The sequence below is a fragment of the Pleuronectes platessa genome, chromosome 22 (genome assembly GCF_947347685.1).
Source record: "Pleuronectes platessa chromosome 22, fPlePla1.1, whole genome shotgun sequence".
NCBI lineage: Eukaryota > Metazoa > Chordata > Actinopteri > Pleuronectiformes > Pleuronectidae > Pleuronectes > Pleuronectes platessa.
This window is the reverse complement of record NC_070647.1, coordinates 16,887,618-16,909,613: the sequence shown is the minus strand read 5'-3', so window position 1 is coordinate 16,909,613 and position 21,996 is coordinate 16,887,618. Positions and strand designations below refer to the sequence as shown.

At 43.9% G+C, this 21,996-nt stretch overlaps 1 protein-coding gene across 1 annotated transcript in view; it reads right to left on the bottom strand.

Annotated features, from left to right (window-relative positions):
- Window positions 1–498: 498 nt before the first annotated feature.
- LOC128428598 (ankyrin repeat and BTB/POZ domain-containing protein 3-A) overlaps window positions 499–21,996 on the bottom strand; it is a 103,238-nt gene continuing 81,740 nt past the window's right edge. The window contains exons 3-17 of the mRNA XM_053414810.1: window positions 19,260–19,467; window positions 14,990–15,142; window positions 14,573–14,738; window positions 12,642–12,731; window positions 10,706–10,807; window positions 10,012–10,105; window positions 9,470–9,605; window positions 8,219–8,454; window positions 7,007–7,185; window positions 6,663–6,768; window positions 5,281–5,383; window positions 5,067–5,148; window positions 4,755–4,823; window positions 4,553–4,666; window positions 499–4,464 (exon numbers count right to left, since the gene is read on the bottom strand). Of these exons, the coding sequence (XP_053270785.1) occupies window positions 4,234–4,464; window positions 4,553–4,666; window positions 4,755–4,823; window positions 5,067–5,148; window positions 5,281–5,383; window positions 6,663–6,768; window positions 7,007–7,185; window positions 8,219–8,454; window positions 9,470–9,605; window positions 10,012–10,105; window positions 10,706–10,807; window positions 12,642–12,731; window positions 14,573–14,738; window positions 14,990–15,142; window positions 19,260–19,467 (2,069 nt within the window). The 3' untranslated portion in view covers window positions 499–4,233. The remainder of the gene's footprint in view (window positions 4,465–4,552; window positions 4,667–4,754; window positions 4,824–5,066; window positions 5,149–5,280; window positions 5,384–6,662; window positions 6,769–7,006; window positions 7,186–8,218; window positions 8,455–9,469; window positions 9,606–10,011; window positions 10,106–10,705; window positions 10,808–12,641; window positions 12,732–14,572; window positions 14,739–14,989; window positions 15,143–19,259; window positions 19,468–21,996) is intronic.

The following is a 21,996-nucleotide window of genomic DNA, read 5'->3' as shown; positions in this document are numbered from 1 at the left end:
TGAGATGTGTCAGACTCACATCGAGTCGTTTTGGTGTCTACTGCCCCCCAGCGGCCGTTTGTGGTAGTGACTCAAAATTGTATTCATGTCAATATTTTAAGATAACAAACAAAATAGATAAAACAAGATAAGAATAGATAGCAGATAATAGAGAAGATCATTTTTCCATAAAAAAACAGTTAATTCTTACATGTGATGTTTAATATTCTGTCATTTCTACTTAAATATACTTTTAACACTTTATAAATAATCACTATTGTTGCAGATTTATAAACTCTGCTGATTGACTAATTGATTTTTTTTACTCTGTTGTCTTCACCTTAAATGAAGTGAATTGAAAAACTTATTCTTACCAGCTGATCCAAAACGTCAACAGGCTTCATCCTCTGGGCACCAGGAACCTGTATCTGTATAAAGTCTAACAGCAATAATTGGAACATTATGAACATTCAACACACACACACACACACACACACACAAGGAGAAATCCTACACAAATCCTTTTGAACTGTGGTCGTTTATTAGCTGTCCACAAAAGCATGTCATGGAACGACAGAATCCGTAGCACGAGTGTAACATTCCTGTTTGTTGTTATACTCCGCCACATCCCTGCTCCTCACACCATGTATAATTTATATTCCATATACATACTTTGTACAATATACATGTTCTCATCAAAGGGGGAAAAAAAATAATAAAAGGAAAATTAGCAAAAGTCCCCCCCACCTCCCCACACACACCTCCTTGTGGATTAGAAACCTAGTGAACGTCCCATGCATGTTTCCACTGCTTCTATTGGACAAATGTCTTTTATCACCAGGAGCAAACACGCAGGCAAGGAAAAACTCTCCGACGACCGGAGGAGAGAGTCTCGATTGGACAAAGCTGGTGAACAGAGCACATTCTGGACGACACCGAACATGAAGAGCCATGCGAACCGACGGTTACAGCCGTGACCCCCGGGGGCTGGATCAGAAGCTCCAGAGCAGGGGCAAGCTAAAGTTAGTCTTCTGCTAAGGACGCAAACATTGAGACTCATAGAAACATCTTGTTTTTAAACGTTGAAGCCGGATCCAGCTGTCGTCACAACACGACTCGAACTGAAGCTCACGTTCGATTGTGAGGCTACAAAGTGACACTGGCACACACAGTGCTTGACATCATTATGAACCTTGTTACCCTGGTTTTGCATCTTTAAGTCACATTTGCACATTTAAATCATTCGTTTTTTAAATGACATGGGCGTGTGTGGGATGAGTGAACAAAAAGTCAAGTATGGTGCGAGGGTGATTTATGTCCAGTTAATAACTTATCTGCTTCCTTAACGCTCTCAGGGAAAAAGTTATAATCTCTTAAAATGGCTGAAATACATTTAAAACCAAATAGACAATTTAATTTCACAGAATATAAACAAAACACAGTATATTCAGTTGTTCTCAGTCACTCATTTTTCTGTTGTGTGTCTTTTGATTCACATTTATACTGTAGCTCCATATCCATGTGACATATTCGTCAAAATAATACAATCCGATGGAAATATTGCTTAAATTCAAAACTTTAAAGCATCTTTTTATATCATCTGTTTTTTCTTATATCTCTTTTGTAAAACAAAATAGCTGTGGAATGTAAAATAAAATATATAGTGCTATGTATGTAGGTAAGAAAATAAAGTTGTAGGATAATATATATATATTTAATTTTTCTGTAACTATTTACAGAAGTTAAACCAACTTGTATGTGCCTCAGGGTTTCTCATGGTTTTCGGTCCCAAACAAATATTTGAGTAGATGTTTTTCTTGGAGTGTGCTACAATATTTGAAGCCATAAGTTGTGTGATTTATCTGAAGGTGAAATCAGATTCATGCAGAAACTTCCACCACAAGGTACGAGGACACTTTGCATCGAGAGCTGATGGAAACCACACAACTTTTCTTCATGGAATCAAATTAATACTAAACAACAACTTTGACCTGAAGCCACAAAAAGAGGAAAAGATCTCACAACACATGGAACAATCACCAGATCAATAACTGACATATACCAATCTGCCACTTCCTTTAGTTTCAGTTATTGATGCAGTAACTGGTTCAGCTGTCTGAGATCTAGTTTCTCTTTCTTTAGCTTGAGAATGAAATATTCCTCTTCCTTTCTGTCTTCACACTCATATTCTCAATTCAGCTGAACACACAAACATGTGACTCTTCCAGAAACACTAAAAATCCTGTTAGTGTAAGTGACTGTGTGACCGCCTGTTTCTTTATTTCAGTTTCCTCACTGAAGAATCTTTTGTCTTTTGGATGATTCAACCCCCGGCTGCTGTTCCATGGAGAAAGAAACCAGTCAGAATGGTTTTTGCCACAGTCAACGAATTCATGTGGATTTGATTCAGAAGCAAAATGCTAATTATGTAAAGCTTCATATTGTGTTAATCTTCAGCTTCCACCTTCGATAGATACAACACAAGACAGAGCTCTAACATCAGTAGTTGGGTGTTTCTTCCTCCTCAGTCTTATCAAGTTTTTGTTGATAACATAAACAAACTTTCCATATTTCATCAGAAACAGATGTTTTCTTAAGCAGCAGTTCGTGCTTTGAAACTGAACATCTGAATTTAGAACAAATCTTAAATACATTTTCAGAAATCAAGCAAAAGAAAATGCGGATCAACACAATTTTCTTCCACCAGCTCTGATGTGATGTTTTCATCTGCTGCCGTTTCAGAGGACGTTTAAATCACCTGCTCTTCACCATGAACTTGTTTTCACTTCTTATTTTCCAACTGTTTTTTTTGCAAAGTTTCTGGCGTGACCAGAAAACCAAGTGGATAGAAATACATCTGTCATAAAACATCGTCTACTAATGAATCCAGTGCTGATGTTACTGAGAAGATGAGGATGAAAAGTGGAACAAAACAAACAAAAGAATGCATCGTGTGATCGACCCTGATCGACTGGAATGTGTCATCATCAAACATCTGAACATGAGATAAAGGGAACGTCCTGTGACTGGACCTCAGCTCCGACCCGTCTACACACAGAGCACAGCTACAGCGCAACGCAGGAGTCGTACTGAAACAGATTAAACATGCAACTTTGCATAAACAGACACACACACGCACGCACACAGACACACACACACAGCAGGAACGAACTGTCCAGGGAGCAACATTCAGTTCAATGAGACCGGTGGTCAGCGGGTGTTGGAGGATACTGTACATCAGTTTACAAAAAAAAGGAAAAATAACAAAAAAGAACCAGCACGATGACGTTCAGGACGTATTTACACAAAGTCCCTCGTCTGTCCCGTCTGTCCTGCTGTGGATGGAAAGTTCAACAGGCAGCCCCCCCCCCCCCCCCTTGTTCGTGAAGTAAGCTCTTCCTAAAAAGCAACATGGGGTTCAGCTCAGTTCGAGGAGGTGTCATGCAAAAAAAAAAAAGAACCCAAGATGACAGTGTGTTCACGGTGGTCTATCACAAGTTCCTCTCCCAGGTGGACGTCCGTGTTTCAAGCATAGATTCTTCAGCGGTGTGTCGGCCATGGGACGGTGGAAGTTGGTGTGATTGGTTTGGCCTCTGCACACGGTCGATATAACACAGTGAGACGCCCACACAGAGGAGACAGAAAGGACACGTCCACCTAGGAATCTGTATCTGCTGGCTTTTGCTACTAATCACTTTTTTTAAAATCGGGTGTATACTCCGGATTATGCTCCAAAATGGTGACGGCATCCACTTCCATGAAGAGATGACATCTGTAAACCAAAGTCTCCTGATAGAGATGACGAGAGAAAGCTGCTTGTGTTGAGTTTAGATTCTACTCTACCTTTTTCTTTAAGCATAAAACAAAACAAAAGGGTAAATAGTCTTTGTATTTCATGCATGTTTTTCTACGTGAAATACGATAGAAAGTTGTATAATCGTGGTTTGGTCTAAGTTATACTGTTGGGTTGTGTGTTTTTCTTTATTTGTCGTTATTATTTTCAGTGGGAGCAGTGGGAGGACGAGTGAGAAAGTTCTCCCTCTGATTTTTGTCTTGTTTAACTTCAGTTAGCTGCAACAGGCAGAATTAAAGGGAATCCCTGACATAGAAAAACTCCTCCTCCTCTTCCTCCTCCTCATCCTCCTCTTCATCAGCGGGGCCGGGGCAGGTGGACGGGGTGACAGTGTGTAAACGGTGGCGTTACATGGATGCTGCGTCCGGATGGGAAAGGCCCCCCCCCCGGAGAGGACGGTGTCACACCACGGAGCCCTTGGAGGTGGAGAGGTGGATGGAGTGGATGCGCGTGGCCAGAGTCTTCTCCAGGTCCAGGAGGATGTCGGAGCAGATGCCCGGGCTGGACACGGGGCTCTCGGGCGGAGGAGGCTCGTACAGGAGCTGCTTGAAGGCGTCCAGCTCGATCAGCAGCACCATGTTCTTCAGGAAATAGCCCTCGATGAACGCCGTCAGCTCAGAGGCGCCGAGGAACTGGGACGGAAACGAGGAGGAGAGTTAGAATCACTGTTTTAAGAGTTGATTAAAGACACTTTAAAGAGGAGGACCCCCCCCCCCCCACCTTGGCGTGCTTGTAGAGGTCCACGCAGGTCTCGGTGGTGATGTTCTTGGAGCAGATGATCTCACAGTGTCTCTGAAGGCCCTCGAGTTGGAAAAACTTGGCTGCAGACAGGAGCTGCGAGGGAACAGATCACAGAATGAGGCTCAGGGCCGCGGAGTAGAAAACGTTTTATCTCCGGCTCCGGGGCTCAGCGAGGACTTACCTCCATGACCTCAGTGTTGCGTATGTGCAGAGACTCGGTGCCTCCGCAGTACAGATACTGCATCACCAGCTGGAACACAACACATCGGCCACAGTCAGTTTCTAATGAGGATTTTACATTAAACCATTTTCATTTTATATTCTGTTTATGCCGTTTATATCACTTCTAGTCCATTTCTACACATCCACTGATTTGAGACTAAAAGAATCAATATATTATTTATCAATAGATATTCGGTATTGGCTTTAAATATCTATCAATATCATTATCAGGCTGGTTTTGGTTTTAACATAAAGATGATGAACTTCTTACGTGAAATATGTTGTACTTGACGTGACTGATCTCAATGCAGGTGTTTTCTGCTGCTGGTCGGTTCTGAAGCAGCAACTTGAACCTGGAGGAGACGGAGGAAGTCGTGGACACGTCACAGCAGTTTGTGTATTTCAATATCACGTGTTTAATCAAAAAGAAAACTAGAAAGAAGACAGTGAAATTGTATTATTATTATTATTATTATTTCTTTTACCTGGCTGAAGCTGTAAACAGCAAAACTTTATGTGCATAAAACGGTTTCCCCTCCACCAGGAACGTGACGTCAGAGATGTCCTTGTTGTTCAGGAAGAGAGGGTCTGAAAAAACATACAAATTAATACGATGACAATAAAATTAAACATAAACATCCTGATGACTCATCATTATTCATCATAAGTCCTCTGAATAGCAATCAGACTATCAAAGAATATCAAACCATCATGGTCGTTCATTACTCAGAGGACGACTCATCACAGATCTTTCAGCTCCATCAAAAACACAATTCTCATTTCATGTGCTCAACTCTAATCTTCTGCTTGAACATGTTTCTTCTGATGAATTAACGAGACGTCGACATTTTGTCCTCAAACAATAACAAAACCACAACAAACCATTTGTCATTTTATTGTATTCATTTCAATAACTGGACACTAGGTGGCGCTGCAGCACTGTCACTGGGTTAAAGAGAAAAATGGAAAAATATAAAGCCTGTTTGTGATCGTCTCATTAGGGACACGTGATACAAGGATCATCAATTCTGTGTTAATTTGTTTAATGGTTTTTACTTTATGTGGAAAACAATCATATGAATTGCAAAATTAAAATGCTCCTTATTAAAACCTTATTAAAACTCAATGGGCTTTTAATTATTGATGTGGTAACTTTTGATACATGGAAGAGAACTGATGTGAATGTTAAGCATTAATATTAATGTGCTTTTATATGGGCTCTGCATAATGAAATATAGATTATCTGCAGAGCGAGTATCTTCCCTTAAGGTTGACTGGTCCCAGTATCACCACACTACATGTTGAGGTCAGTTATTTTTGTCGCAGAATGCTGATAACTAACAGACAGACAAACAGATGCAGGAGAATGAAAAACATCTGTGGAGCAGAGAGATAATCTGCCACGTTTGAAATCTGGGATCTTTTGTGAATCCAAACAAAGGAAGTGATGAGTTGTTTCTGCAATATGAGATCTGTTTAATAAATATTTCCTCTAAAAAAAAAAACACGTAGAATAAATAGATAAAATAATATCTCTGAAAATGACTTTGTGACTTTTCCCTTTCTGGTGGAAGATCACTTCTTGGCACCACCAGATGATTTATTACAAAAGTGCCTCAACCTATAGACAGTTTATAGAAAAACGAACTCCTACTGAAAGTTTCAGTGAAAAACAAGTTTCCTGGTATTAAGCACAGTTTGATTGACATGTGATCTCTGACCTAAAGTTAGAGACGAATCCACTCCCCTTCAAAATAAAGCGTCTGCCCCTGGCGTCTTCCTCCTCACGCTGCTGTCACTCAGCTGCACTTGATGCAGAAATCACAGAAACGCACAGAGACACTATTTTTACTCCTCGCTCTCTCACCTAAGCGCGAGGTCTGTTTCCTCTTGATCTCCGTGAGCTTGGGGATGGGGAAGGGCCCGTAGCACTGGGTGAAAATAACCGACAGCTGCTGGCTTATCACCTCGTTCTGCAAACACACACAACACACAACACACAACACAAACTTCAGATTGTTCTTTTTCCAGCCTCGGTTGTTATTTGGGACAAGATGCAAATGTATGATAATGTGGTTTTTGCAGCTGAACAGATTCAGCTATGAGAGTTAATGTCACAGGACACTTTGCATCCCCCCCCCCCCCCCCAACAAAAAAAAACAAGCCACACTTTGTCTGCTGTTTCTCTAACGAGCGTTTTGTAGACATGACCTTGCTGGTGCGGAGGATCTGGAACATGAGCGGCAGGCCGTGTGTGATCAGCTCCTCCGTGTACTCGTCCTCCTGGATGCAGCTGAAGTCCTTGAGCAGGCCCTGGATCAGCGGCCGGCGGTGCTGGACGAAGCAGGTGCGCAGGGACTCGAGCCAGGTGTGCAGCGTCCAGGGAACGCCTGGGAACACGAACACACACACACACACACACACGGTAAGTATGACACTTTGAGAAGAGCAACGAGAGGCTGAGGAGTTTCAGGGATGGGGACGGGGGTGTGGAGGGGGGGGAGAGTCGACCATGTTTCCATCACTTCATGGTGTTAGTGCGAGTTGAAGGGCCGTTCCCTCCGGGGGCGTGTTTTAGATTAGTGGAGAAATAAAAAAACAGCACTTTGATTAAAAGATGTCCTCTGAAAAGAAAATGACTTCAATGTTCAGCATCGATTGTGATGAGAGCAGGAAGGAATCGTAAATCATGACATGACAGTGAAAGAGCAGCACCTCGGAAAACACGGGATCATTAACCGAGTGGAAACTCCATCGAAAGAAATCACTCATCAAGCAAACATGGGCCCGTGTGAGGATTGTTATGATCGAAATAAGCAAATTAAAGACGTCACCAGTTCGATGCTCATCTGTTTCTACTTCTCCGACATTTTAAAATCCGACAGTGGAGATTAACAGAGCGACTCTCGACCTTGGAGGCGGCGGTTGATAAAAACAGTCTCAACCACAAGTGAAGTAACTGCTCTGGATCTTTGTGGTGAGAAGAAGAAGAAGAAGACTCTTCATTTAGCTTGTTTTTTTACTTCACAGACTCCAAATGACGTCACTGGTGCAGGACGGCAGCGTTTGCATTTGTGCGTCTTTATCTGCACTCAAGAACAAAGTGACCATGTTTTGAGATTGTCCAGATCAACCGCCACCGAAGGTCTGGTGCACAATGAGCTGGGAGATGTCGGGGGGGGGGGGAGGGTGAGACATCTACAAGATGAGCTTCAGGACACGTTTCAACATCAAGCTCACACCATCGGCTCGAGCTATTATCGCCTCACATATAAAAAGTCCTGTTTCATATGGATGAGTGGTGCTACAGGTGAGCGAAGGACAGGACAGGACAGGACAGGCACAGCATGAGCATCATCTCCAGGACAGCTGGAGGCAGCAGAGAGCATGTGTGCCAGTGAAGCATGCATTAGTAAATCTGACCTAAGCTGCGGATGTCTATGGTGATGTCCACATGGCCGTGCTCTGCACTATGGTACATGGCCTCTCTCAGGGCTCTCAGTTTGGCCTTTCCTGTTCGCAGGGTCCCACCGCCGCTGTTGGCCTGCAGAGCCAACCTCTTCTCCCCGGGATCCGAACCCTCGGCCAGGATCTCCTCCAGGGACAGCACGTCCCCCTTGTCCTTCTCCGACTGGGACAGCAGCTTCCGAAAGACATTCCTGGAAGGAGGGGAAGAGACGGGAGAAGATCAAGACGCTGACGGAGATCAGAGGAGAGCAATGAGCTGGAATGGCAGATTGTTTAGAAGCTGAGGGGAAGGAAGTAAATCTGTGAGGAGGAACTGAGAAAACCCACAGAATGAGCCTGAGGTGAGAAGAAGGGAGGAAAGCTGTGAGGTGGATGATCACAGAGCAGAAAATTAGAGCTACACCTACTGAGTTAACTCCACATTAAGTCCACTCTGCTCTGATGACACTCACAGAGTCCTCATGCACTTAATGAAGCACAACCACAAACTCTGAACCTGAGTCACCGCTCTGCACAGTCCTAATATAAACCTTAGACCTTTATATCTGGAGGATTCTTGAGGTTGATGCCGTTACCAATATACCGGTAAATATATATATTTAAAATAAAAAGGGTCCAGGGATTCATAAGATGTTGTTCTCGATCCTTATGACAAAGAAATGTAATTGGGGCTTGATATTTGATCATTTAATCATAAACTTCATTGTAAATAACTAAAAAGAAAACATAAATGAAGCAAAATATATAGAACTTGACAGAAATGCACTTATTTTCTTCATTTTCTACACTGTAAGATAAATCCTCCAGACGATCACTTTCCACAAAAATCCCTTCCATCAATCTCTCAACCAGTTTGAACCAGCTCCCTCCACACTGCACCACCACCACCACCACCACCACCGTGCTGTAATTGATTGTCTTATTAAAGCTTGTGTTGTGCTCGTGAGTCTCCACGTGCCCTCAGCTCTCTGCCTGGATCCTGACGGGCTTCATCTCACTCAGCTGCAGGGACATGATGTCAGAGCAGACGGCCGCTCTTATCGCTGCCTGCTGTCCGACACACAGCTCAGAGATCTGCCTCTCTTGAGCTGCAGGCTTTTGTGGGAGGCTGATGCAGCGCCGAGCGTGTAAAGGGATCGATAGAGTGGTAATAGATATATCTGAGGTGTGTGTGTGACTGTGTGTGTGTGTGTATGTGTGTGTTACCTGTGGCCGTGTGCTGCTGCCAGGCTGTAGGAGTTCATGTCGCCCAGTGGAGCCGACGAGATGCCGTTTCGACACATGGTCCCAATCATGGGGTCGGCCCCTCGTTCCAAAAGCAAACTCACCAGCTCAAAGTTCCCTGAGGAGAAAATACACACAGATAAAAGGTGAATACACTCAAATAAAACTTGTTTTAATGATACTTTTACTTGTTATAGAGTAGTGTTGGTACTTGTATTCATTTTAAGGATCTAAATACTTATTTAACTCCTGATGTTTGAGCTTCTACATTTTTATTTCAAAAGAAAATTCAACGTCTGGTTCTGCTTTGATAGTTTAATGACAATATTGACTATAATTTATGTATAAGGTATAACATAGTTTGTAATCTTGTAGTCTTTTCAAATTCTACATGGACGTAACGATTTAAAAACCCTTTAAAATAAGTGTTTAACAGTTTCACAGTGATGAATTAAGAAGATGCTTAAAGCAGAGATACAAGTCATCGTCTGGAAAAATAATTTGGTCGAATAAGATGAATCCACCTGCAGCGGCGGCGAGCTGAAGCGGCGTCTCCGTGTAGTTCTCAGCCCCATCCTGCAGGGCGCCCTCCACATTCGCTCGGTTATCCAGCAGCAACTGTGGAAGAGGGGGGGTACCACCAGGAGGGAGGAAGAGACGTTTTGTTAGAATCAGGAAAAGTCTCGACCACCACAAAGACTGTCCGAGCTCCTGTCTACACTACCTCTTTAGCTGTGTGTGTTTTTGTCTTTGTTGGTGTTCAGCTGAAAGATTGTGTTGGAGCAGATTAATAATTGAAAAAAATACTGAAGGCAACACAGTTCCTGGGGCTGTCGGCCGGCGTCGGCTCAAACAGCAACTGACAGAATGTATTATAGATTAAAATGGAGCAGGAAACCCAGAGCTGTGGCGTCTGGAGGCTGAGGATCATCTGAACGAGGTTTGTTCTGCTCACTTCTCCTCTGGACTGTTTCTCCCTGCTGCTGCAGGACCGAGCCTCAGATTCAGATATGGTGAGAACTCAGGGTGACTCATCTACACATCTTTAAAACGTACATTATTAAAAACAATCTGCAGAGGAGGCGTCTCCATTAAGAAACACTTACTGCACAAACAGGATCAAAATCAAACAGACACATGGCTTCGTTAATATTGTTATTATCATGATTGCACCATAATCATCATCATCATCATCATCATCATCATCATCATCATCACCTGCACGACAGGGACGTGTCCGTGCAACACAGCAAAAGTGAGCGGCGTCCCCTGGCGCGTTTCGGGGTAAACTGAGGGGTGCTTGTTTACTGTGGTGGGCACCTGGGAAGTCATATAGGTGAAGTTCAGGGAGAGAGATATATATATATATGTATATGTTTATTTTTATACAGCCGCTAACATTCACAGCTCAGGGAGGAAGAGGAAGAGGAGGAGGAAGCAGTATGTGCAGGAGGAGAAGTGTGAGCAGAGGAAGAGGAGGATGGCAGAGGGAGGTTTGTTCCTCCTGGGCTTCAGTCAGTTATTGTGCATCTGAATGATCTCTGACTGTCTGACTGAGTCTCTCACCAGCGATTCATTTCAAAGGGGAATGAAAATACAACAGTAGGCAATAACTATGGGGGGGGGGGGGGGGGGGGCGATGCTGACTCATCAACAAAGTGGCAGCAGAGTGAAACCTAACAGCCGTGCAGGCCGATGTGGTTCTGCGACTCCTGGTTTGTGGATGTCTGCCTCCCTTTCAAACACGTGTTTATTAAAGTGTCACTTTTCATTTCTGCTCCGGTGCCGAACATCTGTGTTTGTGTGTTTGTGTGTTTGTGTGTTTACAGATGACGATGAATTATTAATGATTTTCTTAATGTCACCTCGTTTCTGCACAAACATATGAAGACTTAACAGCAATATTATGATTTTCACAAAATGTTGTTGTTCTTGTCTGGACGACTGAGTTCTTAGGGCTTAATCAAAGTCCTGTGGTCTGCACCCATTGGACGGTGCTCGCTGTCAATCACACGGTATCCACGCCCCAATAACAAAAAGTCTATTAGACTCTCAACGGGATAATAATACTAAATACTAAATGAACATGAGCTGTATTGAAGAAGACTTGAAACTAGAGATTCAAACCATTAACTCTTTAGGAGGATTGGAGTCATATTATCATTGACTTCTATAGAAACTGATCAGAGGAGTCGCCCCCTGCTGGGCACACAGAATACAGGTTTTAGGCACTATGGACAGCTCCCAAAAGTGAAGCCTAAACGTCTGGATTGCCCCTGGTGGCTGTCTGCAGTATAGAGCATAAACCCAGCCTCCTCCATGTTATTGGATGGGACCAGGGTGAAATACATTTTTTGGGATTGGTTCACAGAGGCAGCTTCAACGGGAGAAAGAGGAGACGCGTCGTCGTCCATCTTTATTTACAGCCTGTGTTGTGATAAATGATTTCATAAACTTCGAGACTTCAAAATCTAAATGTGGATTATCCGTCTCTTTATCGATTTCTCCGTAAACAAACTCAGTGCACTTTAGTTTTTACGAGTCCACACACAAGCACCAAACACAAGCAGGATGGAGTCGGTGTGGAGGAGGAGGAGGAGGAGGAGGAGAGTCCAACGCTCTCTGAGGTTCTTATTGACCGATGAGGCCGAAGCACAGACACACACACACATGGGTCACAGTTCAGACAGAAGCAGGGTTTACTAAAAACTCCAACACACTTAAAGAAATCTGTGCAAATGAAGTTCAGCTTGTTGCAGCACGTTACACAAAGCGCACACATCTCGCACAACACTGATGCGTTACTGATGTGGTCGGAAAGATAACTGCTGCTGGACGAGGTAAAAAATAAAAAATAAATAACATGGCTGCACTTGAGGGACTATCACTGGAGTAATATTCTGTATCAGCACAGACACAAATGATTCTGGTTTATTGCTTATCAGTGCACTTCATGTAATGAGCTGCCAGGAGAACAGGGAGCATGCGGAGAACAGGTGAGACGATGGAAAACAGAGCAGGAGGGAGAGGAAGCAACAAACAGCCAGTTCATGGTTTTCAGAGGAACAACACACACGTGTCAAATGAACAGAATGGAACAAATTACAGAAATGTGCAGACAGCGTTGTTGCAGGACTGACGGAGAATCACTGACCTCGCTGTTGATGTCGGCGCCGGCGTCCAGCAGCATCTGGACCATGGCCTCATCGCCCCGGACGCAGGCGTACATGAGAGGGGTCATCCCCTGGAGGAGGAGGAGGCGGAGGAGGAGGAAGAGGAGGAGGAAGAGGAGGAGGAAGAGGAGGAGGAGAGGGTAACACGGTGAGAGTTGGAGGAAACATGTCGAGAGAGTTCAGGAAGGAGGAGAAAAGAGAAAAGAGCCATCATCAGCTCCTAAGACCCATTAGCACTTCACCAGCAGCTGTGCTCGTTACTTCTCTCTCTTTATAGAATGTTATGTAATTCACAGTTTCATCAAACGGATGCTGAGAAGTTCAGCTCCGTTTCTAAAGACATGCACTGAAACACACGCATACACAAAGTGGACATGAGTCAATTACAGCTGTTGCTCTGCGACTTTTGCTTCTCCACAGCTAATCACTGCTGCCTCGGAAAATAACCGCGTCCTTTCCGAGGAGGGCGACAGCGTAAGTGGGCCGTGGAACTCCTGATTCAACATCTCACGTCTCTGCAGGCCGCCATAGGCACGGAGCGGTCTCCCGAGCCCGGCACGCCCACACACATTGTACCGCGAGCTGCACGCCGACCGCCTCGCTCAAGTGTCGACGTGTGAAGAGGGAAATGTATAAGAGAACTCAACTTCTGCACTTTAATCAGACGACCCTACACATTTCACAGGGTTTCTGGTGAGCCTCCATTAAAACAGACTTCGATTATACGCCTGATCTGGGATGTGACGCTCGACAAAGGTCTTTTTTACGACAGCCATTCCCTTTGTGGTGATTCCTTTTTAAAACATCTCCTGGACACCCATCTATTTAATCAGCTGAAGGGGGGGGGGATGGACCCTGACAAACAGCAGGTTTGACTTTATGGCTCCCGTCTGGTCCCTTCGCACCGTTTAGCTTTTTATTTTACAAGGACATAAAAGCCGGTATGACACCGTGGCTGTTCATACATGTGGAGGGAGGAGGAGGGAAATGTCAGTCAGTAACATCTCTTACACTGATGACGTGTGAAGACTGAAAAGTGAATCAGGGCTGTTCCAGTTAAGTGATCTGACCTGAATCCACATATTCCTCTTATCTCGAGGTTTTAGAATATTTCAGGAGTGACCTGCAAATGGTTTCTGAATTGAACTTAACAAGCCTCATCTTTCTGACTGTGGAAAAATCAGACTGAGCCTTTAGCCTCCACTTAGCAGAGCAGGGAAGAACCAATATGAGCTGGGAAATCAGAAAATCCCCAGTGACTTAGAGGCAGTGAGATATCGACCCGATGGTCAAAGGAAACCAATCAGAGCTCAGAGCAGCAGCAGTATCAGATACTAATGGAACAGTAGATCACGTTCTTCTGTTATTACAGTAAAACTATGAACTATGATCGATCTCTGAACTGTAATCAAACTCTTTTTATTGTGTTAAAACTACATCAGTCTCACATAATTACCATATAAGGGCACATTTAAGGGGGTTAGGGTTATATAAAAAATGTTGAGATTAGATTAAAGGGGAAAATCCGTTTATCCCTTTACAAACACATTTGTTTATTAATTGATAATGAAAATTATAATTTCCTGCAGCTTGAATAGAGTCAGGGTCAGAAGTAATAAGAAATATAAATCCTAAATGGAATTAAGATTCTTACACCAGTGTAAATCATGTTTTTTTTTTTTTTATCTGCATCACGGCATATTAATAATCACATTGCATGACTCACTGGGAGCAGTCTGTGCCCAGCGTGTGTGTGAACTGGGACGTGTTGCCAGGTGATACTTGTTAGAAATGTACAATTCATTGTGTATTCCTCTCCACCTGCCTGTGTAGGTGTGTTAATGCACTGTACAGTATATGTGTAGGAGGGTGTGTGTGTGTCTGTGTGTGTGTGTGTGAGTGAGTGCCAGACCTGCTCGCTCATGCTGTTGATGCCATCAGGCCCCAGCAGGTTCACCGCCTGCTTGACCAGGTCCGTCCGCCCGCAGTTGAGCATCCTGAAGCCCAGGTCCTGCAGGAACTTGGCCTCGGTGGAGGCGGCGTCCAACTTCCTGGTGGCACAGAAACAATCCTCCGCTCTGCAGGTGGAACAAACAGCCTTCGTTTACAGCGAGTAGGAGATCGGCTGATTATATAGATGTATAGATTTGAACAGATGCATAGTTGGACCTTTGATTTCTGAGATAATGGGCTCATGGGTGAAGATTTAAGGAAAACGCTGACTGAGGTTTTGATTTTACATGTTCTCATCACAAACAGGTCAAATCACTCCTTGTATTTACAGTTTGGTGTCACCGAGGTTTAACTGAAGCAGGGAGGTTGTTCCTACTTTATCTGCCGGGGTTCACAGTCCACACCGGGCAGCAGCAGCCGGGCCGCCTGCCTCACGTCGTCGCTGTCCACGGAGAAGCTCCTCCGGTGCTCGGTGTGGGCGACCGCCACCCGGATCCACTCCATTAGCGGCGGCAGCACCAGGAACGGCCTGCAGAGGAAAAACAGATCTGTGCTGTAATGGTTAACGTTCTAATTAAAGGGGATTAGGTTTCTCCTGCCTCTCCATTTTCTCTCCTCTACACCAAACCATCCGAGGCACAAGGCCGCCCTCCAGTCGGTTCACGTCCTGTTTCCCTTCCTCACTGTGGGACATCATCAGCTCTCCACCTTACTCTGTGAAGTACCTTGAGATAATGCATGTTGTGATTCGGTGCTATACAGATAAATTGAATTGACTCCCAGTTTTCCTCTGGTGAAATGAGTTTCCATAAAGCCCAGTGTGCTCTATGGACCTTTCAAATAAAAACACTTAATACAGACTCCGACATGGACAGATACATATTTTCTAATTAAAGATCCTCTGAGAGATAACGGAGAAAAAAAGGCAGCTGCACCAAATCAGTTTTCATCATTCAGAACAGAAAGAGATCTCCAAGTGAAAAACTCCCTAAACGACGTTATTATCTTATTTAATCAAAATCAGCAGCGGTGCTCTTCTGGATGACACGTTCATATTTCATCATTTGTTTCTCTAGTGTGTGTGTGTGTGTGTGTGTGAGAGAGAGAGTTTCTTAATACACACACAAAACATATGGGTTATCCCCCCAATCTGAAATAAAGAACTTGGTCTTTCAACGCAGGGCTTATAGATTTCAAATTCAGATTCTGTGATGCTTTCACTCAAAAGGAATATAATCTGAATATTCAAAGACTGGGGGAAAGTTAAACTTCACAAATACTGCACAGTAGCTACATTACAATGCAGTACAGTGAAGTACAGTGAAGTACAGCAGGTACCCAGGGGCTGATTCAGTGCTTTATAGTCCCACTGTGTTATTCTTTTCAGCCCCTATATATCCTCAGAGGGTAAAATTACAACATCTCACATCGCTCAGCAATCAGCAGCAAGCTCCTCTGGGACCAACTGCTGGGAACAATGATGCTCAGGGGTTTATGATAAGTGCAAGGGGACAGTTTTCTATCAGCAAAGAAACTAAACACTTCTGAGAAATCACACGATATCAGATCCAGTCCAGTAATTCGCCCTCAAATGCTGAATTCTTCTTTTATTTGGCCACAACTCTGATTTAAACACATCCACACTCACGAATCTGAACTGGTTGAGGATTGAAGTTCATCTACTGGGAGTGCAGCCTCCCACTCACTCATCATAACGATCCTCTCGGGCTCATTCAAATGCGTCTTTCTCTTCTCTACATTAGTGAACTAATGACAAACAGAAACAACCTTGGGATGTGGCACATTACACATTAGCAGTTAGCATTAGCAGTTAGACATTGTGAATATGTCCTCTAACGACCTCATATAATTTATACACAAATACGCTTATTCTACAAGGAACATTAATTACAGCGGAGATGCAGTAAATCTCTGAATCGACCAATCTCAGGCCGGATGATAATAAAACATCATTTCGTCCGTGAAGGCTTTTAAAACCCCCTGAAGTGGCCTCGGATGCACAATAGAAACCTCCGAGACATGAAATTAAATGAGCTAATTCCATGTTATAGTCGGATGATTACATTACGGATCCATCAGAGAAGTTCCCTGTGGAGGTTTGCTCTGCCCCGTGACCCTCGAGCAAAGATAATTCCTCAAAAAGTGATTTCAAACAGACGCTGGTCCCCGGTGGAGAGGGAGAGAGAGAGACCAGTTGGGGACTGTGGTGTTTACTGTGGATACAGCTGCCGGCTACTTCTGTCAATTTGCTGCGAGCACATGTTTAATCAAGGCAGCAGCTTTTTTAGATATTGATTTTCTGTGTTTGACCAGTTTTTCATATTTGTGTATGTGTGTGTATTTTTATTCCACCTACAGTCTGTTAGGGAATTAGAGTTCTTTTAAAAACCCGCTGACTAATGGGACACTTCAGGCCTCCTCTCTTTTATCTCAGTGGTTCTGCACCGACGGATGTCTGTTTCCCCAAAAGACATATTTACAGTTGGAGGTTTGTAAAAACCACGAGGGGTAATGTTCCCCATCGGTACCGACAGCCGGCCTGCAGCGACAGCTAACTAACCCAGCACTGCCAGGGTGAACATTCCTCCTCTGAAGTAAACGTCTGGGCCAAAATACTGAATAAATCAGGAGACAAACATCTACTCTGCTGATTTCATCTTTACTATAGATTTAAAAAAATTGTGGGGTGAACCCGAGAGTCATTATAGAGACGGATTACATGGAAATTGTCTGATCTCAGGGAAACGAACCAAACACAATGTTTTATCCAATCACAGTGAAGCACAGAGCCCATCCAACGTGACAGATCCCGACCTGAACCCAAATACCAAGTCCTAATCTTCGTCTGAGCCCGGCCAGAGAACTTATAAATCCTGCCTCCTCCATGTTAGCAGATGGGAAATGGACTGCAATGACTCCAAATGCGCAAGATGGCATGTAGCTCGCTTCCTGGGTATCTGAGCTCGTTTCCTGGATAGTGGGAGGAAGTGGAGACACGGCAGGACATGATGTAATAAAAGGAGATCATGTGTTTTTGTTTACTGGTATTGACCCTGGTTACTTAAGGCTCTCCCATCTTGACGTCTTTGTCTTTCATGGCTCCTCTTTTTCATCCTGAGATAGTTGTTTGTCTGAGTTTTAACTTTGGGCGCTGGCAGGAAAACGCGTCTGAAATCAGCTCAAGTGATAAACCAATTTTCTTCTTGGGGTAATTTAACAACAAATAGATTCAATCTCAGGTGTAAAAGTAATTTCAGTTCGCTGCTGCTCAATAATTTAGCTCTGGAGAGAGACTTCTATCCGAAGCTTCACAAAACAAACCCTCTCCCACTGCTGCTCCGGCCCTTTCTACTCGCCTCCAACCTTTCAGCAGAATGCTAAATAGAGAGTCTTCTCTCCGGGGACCCGTGGGCCTGCTGACATGTCACTCCGCCTGACATTCCTCTGGCTCCCCGGGGTTTCCTGGATGGACTTTTTATCTCTGCAGAGTCGAGGAAGATGTTGGAATATCCGTCCGTCCAAGTGAAGTCCCCCTGGTTCCCATCAATCTGCCCCACGCCGGGGGAAGTGTCAGTGACGGCCGAGCCCACGCAGCATCTCACCCGTCGCTTGTGGACCGGAAAACGTGTGTGAGAAAGTCGGGATGTGTGTACAAAAGGCTTCATGTGCCCCCCCGACCCACTGCAGGAATACCACAGGATGGAGAATTCACTCTTTTTTGTTGCTCTTTTCATTTGTCTCATCCCTAAGGAATGAATTTCAAACTTGAATATCCACTGATCCATTTCAAAGCTTCCTGATGTTGTCTTCTACACGATTTGAACGTTTACACATTGCTCAGATGGTATCCTGCTAAATAGTGTCCAGAAATAAAAGGCACAGACTCTTCTGATTGGTAGAGTGGTTCATCACAAGGAATGGAAGAAAGAGGGAGTAAGAGATATTTATCGAGCACCTTTTGCTAGAAGTTTTTACAGAAGTGACCCGTCGCCATTTCTACTTCAAATTTGGATATTATTAAATCTTTTGGGGAATTGAATAACTGAGCGCATCGGTAGTGTTGGTGTCCTCAAGGTTAGACCGCCTTGTTTTGGGAGGAGACAGAGAGACAAACCTTTTCTTTACTTTTGAGACTGAACTTGACTATGAAGATATTTCTGAGCAGCTCAGTGAATCCAAAACCTAGATCAGACTCATCTCTATCTCTCTCTGAGTGTGCTTTGAGCTGTGAACTAAGTATCATGACTTTTCTTTGATGAGAAAACATTAATTCTGGTTTTAAAATCACATTTATCATCAAATTTATAAAAAAAAATCCAAATCAACCTTTGTAACCGTCTTCATCGTAAGTTTTATATTAAAGTTAAGTTTAAAGTTCTCACAGCTCTGGACCACCGCGCTCCTCAGACACGCTTGCTTCAGCTCAGCAAACCAGCTTGTTTCTAAAAGCTTCTTCTCTGTCTGCACTCCTTGATACGAACATCGCTCATTTTTGACATTCAAAGGGAAACCAGAGAGCGGTTATCCAGAGAGACATACAGAACAGGTCTGGAGGAAACACGTGAGCATGACTGAAGGGAACCAAACCAGTGTAAAAACAGCCTGTTATCTCCAGGGCTCCTCACCTCTCAGTCTGCAGCGTGACCTTGGACGGCTCCACGTTCGGGTTCTCCCACTCCATCTGTGGGCAGTGCATGAAGTAGCACAGGGTGTAGAGCGCCTCGGGCTCCCAGTGCACCGTGCTGCTGGTCTTCTGGTGGACCGGCGTGCCATTGCTGGGGTTTTTGATGTGCAGCGGCTGCAGGTGGTGCATGGCCCGGGAAACCAAGTCGCCTGGAGGAGATGTTCATACACATGCATGAGAGGAGCACGTGGACTGTTTTACAAACATGATACAGAGCGACACACAATGGTGTAGCACACAGAGGGAAGAGTTTTATAACAAAGTCTGCACGTTACTCACAGAGCACAAATCCATTTCCTGCACTTCCTCCTGACTCACCGTACATCCAGTTGTACACAGTCCTCTGAGTGCTGCTGTGGAATCAAACCTCACACACGTAATTCACAGTGTGGGCTCGTCTTCCCTCCTCAGTCCTATCATGAGCTCTTATTCCCCCTGTTTTCTGACATCAACACCTCACAAGCCACGAGGAAACCGCCTCACCTGTGTCGCTGAGCGTGTGTGTGCACGTGAGGGTTGAATCATTTGTAGTTATGAGCCTTCTGCCCACGTTCATGCTGCTTCATGGCTGTGATTTGCTCTCTTTGCACTTGTATTATATTTTGTGAAGCTGATTCTGAAAGATGCTTTAGAGATAAAGGTTATTTTAATTATTATTATTACTTATTGTAGAGTTACGATATTGGCAAGATCCTTTTCACAATTATCTTTTTAACCTTTTAACCTAATTTCACTGTTTTGATAATTTTTGAATGTTTTAATATCTCTTTTCTCCCACGTTACATATTTATTGTGTATTGTTGTGTGATCTTTGGTGTGACTCTTCATTGGTTGACTTCTAAAGAAACATAAAACTAAAAGTTTTAAAAAGGCATATAAATAAACTTAGTGTCTTGACATTAAATGAAAGTAAATGCAATAACTCAACACTAAAATCTCCCCTGCAGTGGTTAAGTAAACCTTATTTCTAGGCAACATAAAGTGCCTTGTATGTTTCTTCCTTTCGTTGCTTTTAAACCTATTTTCAGTCGGTGCACAGCAGGAGCAGGACTTTTACAGAAGGAGGTGGGAGTTTTAAATTCTGATATTCAGTCTGCACGACAGAGGAAGATCGACAGCTCTGACATTTAGTGAGAAGAAGTCGTAATTCTCGGGTCGTGGCAGCTTCTCAGCGGTTTATCGACGAGGTCGTTAGTGATGCATTTAAGACTAATGATGTCGCTCTGTGAGGGAAAACACTGCAGCTCGAGCCGTCAGGGCTGGTTCCTCAGAAAAATCCACTAATATAGGGCGGCACGGTGGTAAAAGGGGTTATCACTGTCAATTCACAGCAGGAAGGTTCAAGGTTTGAGCCTGACGGATGACCAGGGGCATGTCCAACTGCAGCTCATTAACTAGTCAGGGCAGGACAATGCAAGGTTCAGTACAATAGAATCTAAAGACATAATTTGATGATGTTAAAACAGTGAAAAGTCAGTATACAGTGTGCTAGCTGGAGCTGGTGCAGATCACTGATGGACAGATCTGATTATCTACTGGGTATACTGGAGCTGTGGTGGTTTCAGTCGTGTAACATGAGACCTCGGACTTGGAGTCTGACTCTTGGACAGCAGCCGACACCACAGCACATACTGGACTCATGAGCTGTCGGTGGATAAAACAATGTGTGTGGAAGTCTGGAGCTCTGAGCGGCAGTGCAACAACAAACACATCACTGCTCAACACACACACACAGACACACACACACACACTGAGAGATCTGGTCTGATTGCTTGCTCCAAATATACCCAGTGTGGGGAAAGTTGGCCCGGGTTGAAAAGCTCATTCCTTGGACACTGACACGGTGAGTGGAGGCCCAAGGTTCTCCATCTGTCAGAGTAAAGAGCCCTGACAGAGTTCACAGCCAGTCACACGTAGACACACCACAGTTTGCACTGCGGCTCCACAGAGCAACACACACACACCGTTACTGACAGAGAATTAAACAAATCAATAAGTAATCATCTGTTTCCGTGATTGTGTTGATCTGGTTGAAGACGTGTGGTGAGAAAAGGCTCCAGACGTGTCAGACAGAATCACAACTGGAGCAGCTCGTACAATAACATACATTTCTCTGTGTTACAGTTAGAATCTAATTTATTATTAACACTGAACTGAAGCTGGACTCACTCTGTTATAACTGGAGTTCTGCCACACACACACACAGCGTGCAGTACAGTACCTGACAGATGTATTGTGCTTCACTCAACACAACGATTGTGTTTCCACTCTTTGATTTTGCTAAACGATGTCGATTGACTCGTGCACTTTGATTAGAGTTAAAAATAACTCTACATGGTTCAGCAATCAAAAGGAAAAGACGACGCAGCCGAGGCTGGACACATGAAACTCTTCAGATATCCAAGTATCCACTGCAGCTCCAACATATAAGAGGAGATGCCATCACAACTATAGATCCATCTTAACACCAGTTTGTTTGATGCTAGGAAAACATATTTCTACTATAAGAACTTCATGTGTAGGATTGTTCAGCCTTGGTTGGAGGCATACGCTCTACTTCAATTCAATTGTAAAGAATTTTCTGTAGATAGCACCAAGAATCCATTAGAACAAGGCGCTTGACGTGTGAAGGTCAAACCTTTCAAATTCTTGGAAGTCGCCGCAAACAGTGTTGTTCT